Source organism: Notothenia coriiceps, unplaced genomic scaffold, assembly GCF_000735185.1.
Source record: "Notothenia coriiceps isolate Sejong01 unplaced genomic scaffold, NC01 NC01_scaffold00037250, whole genome shotgun sequence".
Classification (NCBI taxonomy): domain Eukaryota; kingdom Metazoa; phylum Chordata; class Actinopteri; order Perciformes; family Nototheniidae; genus Notothenia; species Notothenia coriiceps.
The window spans coordinates 9,358,630-9,366,240 of NW_011369951.1; the positions used below are offsets into that span (position 1 = coordinate 9,358,630).

Below are 7,611 nucleotides of genomic sequence, written 5' to 3' on the forward strand. Positions count from 1 at the left end.
TGGTTAAACTTTACCCGTCTCGATGTGGACAATGCCGCTGCCAAAAGTGCAATAAGAGTTTAGCATGTGAGGGCGACGGTAACACGAGCTATTTGTCTAAACATTTAGGAAAAGTGCTCCACATTCAGACGGAGGAATGCACCGAGTTCGAATGTCTTTCTAGCAGCTCTGTAGCCCCCCCATCCACGACTAACGTTTCCACATCAGGTGTTATGTATGCTAGCAGCGACACACGGAGTTAACTACATTATACAAACATGGGTTAATGATTAGTAATCATTAACCCATGTTTGTATAATGTAGTTAACTCCGTGTGTCGCTGCTAGCATACATAACACCTGATGTGGAAACGTTAGTCGTGGATGGGGGGGCNTACAGTGTAACCAAACAAGAAGTCGGTAGGGATGGGTATCGTTAAGGTTTTAATTGTACTACTACTTTTATCAATACCGCTAATCGGTCCTGTCTTTTAACGGTACTCTTATCGGTTCTTTTGGAGAAAAAAATAAGGTAAACTAACTAAACAAATTGTGAACAAAATTAACATTGCTTTTTATTTAAATTAAATACATCATATTTCACATTAAAATAAACAACAACGTTTTAACAAATCATATTAAATAATGTGATAACAGAACTGTAAACAGAATAGCTGAAACTTTAACAAAATAAATAACTCAGTTACCTCTAATCATTAACCCATGTTTGTATAATGTAGTTAACTCGGTGTGTTGCTGCTAGCATACATAATACCTGACGTGGAAACGTTACTCGTGGACGGGGCAACGGNACTTCTTGTTTGGTTACACTGTAAACAGACACATCAGTTGCTCTAGCTCACATGTGTCAAACTCAAGGCCCGGGGGACAAATCAGGCCCTTGGTGGATTTAATTTTGGCCCGCAGGATAGTTTTTAATTACTATTAGATCTGGCCCGCCGGTATATTGCACGCACACCTTCCTCAATCCTGAGGATTTCTTCTGCACTTTTTTTCTTGCGACAACAGGGCATGTTTTTTTTTTCTTTGAGGGAAATTGTTTTTTTGAAGCTGTTGTTGGCCTGTGGAAAAATGTAATCATAAGAAATGACTCTTGAAAAGCTGCAGATACAGCCATAAGAAATGAATGCAACTAATGATTTAATGTTTATAATTGTTTTTATAGGCAATCATTTAAGTTTTGTTAGTTCAATAAATCCATTTCAATAAGTTTTGCAATAAACATTGAACCAGTCCGGCCCTCGACTAGTACACATTTTTTTACTTTGGCCCACTGTATTTGAGTTTGACACCCCTGCTCTAGCTGTAGCTGCCTAAGGTGTGTTTACTGCTTTGAGTTCTTGGACTTGTAGTATTTAACTGCACTTGACTTATCCACAAGTGACAAAACGTGTCATAACATCTTAATGATCATAACTTCTATACACTATTTCACAAAGGCAACAACAACACTTTTGGTCAAAATAAATCTGTGAGACAAAAACATGGGCTTTCAAACACAGAAACAGAAAACAAACCTTCACTGCTGCTGCTGCTGCTGTCTTTACTGCTCTCAGATCCTTCCTCTTCCTTCTCCTCTTCATCGTCCGAGTAGAACTTGTCAGCAGATTTGGGTTTTCCTGATTTCTTGGTTTTCCCAACCGATGGTGCCCACTCTTGCACCTAAACAGATACATAGAAAGGATGTGAGACAAAGTAATTCCAGCATCTGAGATTTATAATTTAGGGATAAGTGTATAACCAGATTTAAAAGTATTGTAATAATTCTGAGGATTTTATTTAGTAGGTGTTTAATGTAAACATAACTAGTTATACTGCAATGTCATTATTATTTAAAAAAACTAAACTAACGGGTCAAACAACTAACAAAATATAGTGTGTTTCCATTAGAAGTCTGTAGAGAGCTGGATATAAACGCCTTATACCTCTTGTTTGCTTTAATAGGATGCAATGGAACTAGTCAATCAGCCAGATTGAGTCAGTTTTCAATCCGTTTTTCCCAAGTTTCCAGATTTGTTCTCTGTTAAATCAACCTTATACTTAAAGCTAGAAATAAACTTTGTTGTGTTAGTTTTTTTTGTTGTTAATTGTTTTATTAGGATCCCCATTAGGTGCTACAAAATAACAATAATAAAGCTGGTGCTCCGGCGTGTGAAAAAAACCACAGTCAATAATATCCTTCACTGAAAAACAAAGCCGTTACCTTTTTTAAATGTTTGGTTCTTAAAATGTTCACGATTGAAAAAGTTCTCATCTGTGAGCAGTATGGAACCCAATCCAAAACCAGCATCACAAACAATATTTTTCATAATATAAAAAGGAAACGTTTTTGCACTTTTAACACCCACTGCTTTAACGTCAAAACAATATGAAACCATATCGCTTCAATAATGTTTGTCAGACATAATGAGAAAGATTCCGTTCTGCAGGGATGCTGACAGTTAAGAGAGGATAAACAAACAGCTGTGTGTTAGAATTAAACACAAAGGAGGTAAAACTATGATAAGGAGAGTGGCATTAAGGTTGGTTTTCTTACTGGCTCAATGACCTCCACGTTCCTCACAGACTGATCAGGAGCAACAGCTGGCCAATCAGAGAGCTCCTGGTATCCTGCAGCTTTAGTGTTGAGGCTGTGGGAGAGAGTGCCCAGCTGGAAACGGTCTCGATCTGCAAGTACAGGAAAATGACAAAAAAAAGCACTGGGTTGAAAATACAAGAGTGGTGTAAAGCAAGGAGGAGGTCACTTTAGTGAAATAGAGACTAACATTAAAAAGTTACGACCAAAGACAAAGCACATTTCAAGAGAAAAGCCACCTAATGTCACTGTGTCCATATAGGGACCTTTAATACAAGAAATAGGTTATAGGTATCATGGTTTAAAAATCAGCTCTCTGCTTTTGTCCACACATAAACACACATTCACACTTCTCTCTCTCTCCAGTAGGATAATGAGTGTCTTGGGAGGTTAGCTCTAAAAACTGTGCTTTGCAAACCAAAGAGAGAAAAAAAGAAAGAAAGTTGTGAATATTAAGAATGACAGGGGTGGTTAACGCTTTCCATAAACATCCAGTAGGTGCAAACTGCTTCTGAATTTTAATGGTGTTGAAGGCTGTTTCTGTCCCTTCAGTAGAGAAAAGAGAGAGAGAGAGAGAGAGAGAGAGAGAGAGAGAGAGAGAGAGAGAGAGAAAAGAGACAGCTAAATGAGGAGATTTTTTTTTCTCCCAGCGTCTGAAAAAGGTGAGCATTAGCTCAATAATTTACCCATCTCATTAGTCCAAGATAAAGGGCTCTGACCTAACTGCCCTTCAGAGGGAAAGACACACCAGAATAATAAAACTACTGTCTAAATCCACTTTGCATACTACAGGAAATAGAGTCACTAGATGTGAAATAGAGGTCCAGTTAATATGGATTCAGTGATTGGCTTTAGATGAATAACCAAACGTGAGAGGAATGGTATTCTATCTTAAAACCCCTACCTATTTAGAGGATTTCATGTGTGTTTAGTACCTTTGAAGGAAGACTCGAGGACAGGGGCTGGTTTGGGGGCCAGTAGGATGCGTCGGGCGTACTTGTTGAGGGCGCCGCTCTTCTCGTTGGGCACTATCAGCTGTCTTATGAAGCGTGTTCGGTCTCTGATATCGTAGCTCTGGTCATATTTGCCGAGGTTCAGGATGTACTGGGTCAGCAGCTTAGTCTGGGGTCAGAGATGATGTGTAAGGGGGGTGAAAGTGAAGAGATTGGAGGAGACAAGTTGGGTAACATGTGAGTCAGCAGACGGGAGTAAAAGGCAAGCATATGTGGGAAAGGATTGGTGGTTTACGATCTGGCTTAAGAAAGACACTTATTTGTTTGTTGGCCAAGAAAACATCATGACGACATTCTTGAAGTTTCAGGAAGCCAATGCCCCAGCTCGCTTCTTGCAAAGAAGTACAATAGCTGGAGCACAACATTCCCCTTAAAACCACATCAAGTCATTTCTACTTAACTGTCTTTGTTTTGATTAAACAAACTAGATTTAAGATGTTCTTGTTTTAGAGCTTTTAAAGTGTTGGTCTTTGGATGGAGTCAGTCTGTTTCAATCTGTTCCCAGTCTTCTAAGCTAATATAACTGTCTTCTGGCTCCAGCTCTGTACTCAAGGAACATACTGATTGGTATCAATCTAACCATCAAAAAGTGAATTATTTACAATGGTCCTATTCCCAGAAATTGATCAAATTAGGATAAACAGTAGGCAAATACGTGGTATACCATCAGTTTGAAAAGGTCTCCTCATTACCACATTCTGGATGAATAAAGTACCCTTCCTCTGGCCCAAAAACAGTAAGACAGAGCTTTTGACATGTATTATTTAGGCAGGCATAAAATCATAAAATAACTGCCGCCATGAAGCCCACATTATAACCTGAGCCCTTTCCTGAATTGTCTTTGTCTCTTCCTCTCTCCTTCTCTATTCTCCCCGACACATTACGAGGAGCATGAGGTGTAATGATGATGGTTTGAGGAGGCAGCGTCTGGGCTCATAAACCCGGCTCAGAGGCCAAAATCACCCCCATTTCCCTGAATGGGCCTATAGACACCAAGCTGTGCGAGGAGATGCTCCATTACGTTAAAGCTGTCTCATTCACTGCTGTATATTTAAACTGAGCATTTACTTCCAGAAGTGTAATATTACAATGCTGTGTCTTGTGAAAAAAAAAACGTAAAGGACAAATCATAAGCGCACAGTTAGATAACAGGGATTTGATTTATCTCTACGACAATCATGCAGATGCTAATTTCAGATATAAGCGTTAGTTAGCTTCATTATTCTTCCATGTGCAGGTCATCACACACACACACACACACACACACACACACACACACACACACACACACACACACACACACACACACACACACACACACACACACACACACACACACACACACACACACACAGTATTAAAATGTACCTGCTTGGAGTTGGTCAGGTAGAGTTTGGCTGCTAGGTTGACCGTCTGCAGCTTGACAATGTCCTCCTCTGCTGTGAAAGTCTTTGCCATCTTACGAAGGACATCGGGTGCAATTTTTGGCACCCTGTCACAGTACTCTCCCATCAGCCACAGGATGCTGGCACGAGCCATGGAGACCTGCCAGTCAGAATCAAAAAGAAGGAGCAGTTAAAACATTATGGTGTCACAATGCCATTTCTGGAAACGTTCTAAACTTTCATGAAGGGTAAGAGTAATACAATGATGACTCATACAGTGATGTTGTCGAAGAGCTTGGCCATGTGTTTGATGATCTCGCTGTGCTGGGTGGGCTGAGTCTGAAGCAACTTCTTGATCACCACCACACTCTCAGCCACCACAGTCTCTGCAAAGACAATAAAACGAGTTATCACAATAGCAGACGGTCAGAGAACCTTAATATACAGAGAAAGGTAAACACTTGTTATCTGTAATCATTACTGAAAGTATGTTACCGTCTCTGTTGGACAGCAGCAGCACCAGACCGCTGAGACACGTGTCTGTCACGTCGCTGATGTTGGTGGCACACCTGCCGATGGCCTGGATGGTGGCCGCGGCGAACGCTTTGTCCTGGCTCTTCACATAGGTCTGAAGAAAGGCAAGAGAAAGACGAAGTGAGGAGGAGACAGCAGGAAGTGTCGAACCCCAAATAGTAACCCCGGTCTTTTAATGTCAATTACTGGGAGGAATTTAGAAAGAAAACACGAACCTGAAATTCCCTCAGAATGGTGGAGATGTTGGCTTCATTGGCCAGGTTGGTCAGGATCTCCAACTACAAAGGAGAGGAGTGTAGAAGTATGATTTTTAATTGGTGAGATGTTCCTCACAAACCATTTCAAAAGGCTTTGGATGTGCAGGTGCATTATTAACTATTAAAACAACTGCAAAAAGTATTAAAGTTTATAAACATGTAGAAAACATTTGAACATGTGATTAAAATGGGTCATTTTCAAAGCTGAAAAACTTTTCGGTTCTGCTTAAATTCAAACTTTTAAATGTGTGCATGCATTTGAAATATCTGCTCTGTTCATGAGAGCAATTATCTTGATGTAACCTCACCTTTGATTTGCAAGCGCATTTTGTCCACAACCAATATTTTCTACACATTACAAACTTGAATGTCTCCAGCAGATATTTGGATAGCATTATAATGGGTAATAAACCACCACAGAGTGTGAAATCATTTCTGAACATCATTTCCCCAATCTCAATATCTTATTGGCCCTCATTTGAGCCCATATTGTGTATGCCGTAATGCAAAAGATAAACTGGTAGTTACCTTCAGCGTTTTGATGTGTGTTGCATCCGTGGATCTGACATAGAAACTCTTCATGTAGGGCTCAAACAACCCCTGTTTGGAGATCATTCGTACTATTAGGCAGACTGCATCAATCAATCAAGACAGTAATATTGTTCTGAAGTCCTCAAGCAGACTCACCTTCCTCTGAATGGACATAGTGGCTATATTCTGAAGCACAATGTACTGCACCTCTCTGCACAAAAGAAAGGGAAATAATCAGACGTTAAACAACATGGATACACTGTGTCACGGGATGTCATTACTTTTTGGCTAATTTAGGTAAAGGGAACATTTGATTCTGATTTACCTGTGGCTTCTTAGCAGTCGAACCAGTGACTTGGTGACAATGTTGACTTCCTGCGTAGGGGCCAAATGCCAATAGAGCTGAGCGACACACATCACCACCTAAAACACAAAGGAGTTCACTTAGATATCTTTGCATTTTAACCTCTCAAAACATTCCAAGATCTGTCTTTAAAAACGGGCCCTTTTATGCTTTTTTGGGGTTTGTGAAATGCTGCCCACTTTTGACTCTTTATGTTACTTTTCCTCTATTTAATGTTTAATAAAATCTGAGAAACGCACTTTGTAACTTAAAAGCTCTATGTTTTTATTGCACCACCATCAAGATCGTACCCCCAGTCTACCGATGCTAAAATAAAAATACTTTCACACTCATTTCTCAGAGCTCTACAAAAGCACTCATGACCCGACTTCACAGTATAAAAGGTAATTTTTCAGCGGAGCTTTAAATAGCAGGCGGACGTGTGTCCATCGTTGCAGGCAGAATGAAGGGGGTTCAGGCGTCTATGAAGATGGAGGATGTCACTGTGTTGTCGCGAGTAAAGACACAGCATGTCACATTTTAATCAACACTTTCATTTGGGAGCATTTGTCCTCCCGCTGCTACAGAGACCTTGAGGCTCCTGGGTGATGGAGATCTGCACTCACTGGGTTTTTTATACAATATGGCAGGTGTGTGTGTGTGTGTGTGTGTGTGTGTGTGTGTGTGTGTGTGTGTGTGTGTGTGTGTGTGTGTGTGTGTGTGTGTGTGTGTGTGTGTGTAGTGTAGTGTACGTAGTAGTAGTACGTACGTACGTACGTACGTACGTACGTACGTACGTACGTACGTAACGTACGTACGTACGTACGTACGTACGTACGTACGTCGTACGTACGTACGTACGTACGTACGTACGTACGTACGTACGTACGACGTAACGTACGTACGTACGACGTAACGTACGTACGTAACGTACGTACGTAACGTACGGTAACGTACGTAACGGTACGTAACGT

At 40.6% G+C, this 7,611-nt stretch overlaps 1 protein-coding gene across 1 annotated transcript in view; it reads right to left on the reverse strand.

Moving 5' to 3' along the window:
- The window catches only part of ap3b1a (adaptor related protein complex 3 subunit beta 1a), a 58,138-nt gene that overhangs the window by 25,568 nt on the left and 24,959 nt on the right, over positions 1 to 7,611 (reverse strand). The window contains exons 9-18 of the mRNA XM_010796197.1: positions 6,620 to 6,717; positions 6,451 to 6,505; positions 6,292 to 6,363; positions 5,722 to 5,784; positions 5,468 to 5,600; positions 5,249 to 5,358; positions 4,956 to 5,132; positions 3,510 to 3,696; positions 2,536 to 2,666; positions 1,517 to 1,661 (exon numbers count right to left, since the gene is read on the reverse strand). Of these exons, the coding sequence (XP_010794499.1) occupies positions 1,517 to 1,661; positions 2,536 to 2,666; positions 3,510 to 3,696; positions 4,956 to 5,132; positions 5,249 to 5,358; positions 5,468 to 5,600; positions 5,722 to 5,784; positions 6,292 to 6,363; positions 6,451 to 6,505; positions 6,620 to 6,717 (1,171 nt within the window). The remainder of the gene's footprint in view (positions 1 to 1,516; positions 1,662 to 2,535; positions 2,667 to 3,509; positions 3,697 to 4,955; positions 5,133 to 5,248; positions 5,359 to 5,467; positions 5,601 to 5,721; positions 5,785 to 6,291; positions 6,364 to 6,450; positions 6,506 to 6,619; positions 6,718 to 7,611) is intronic.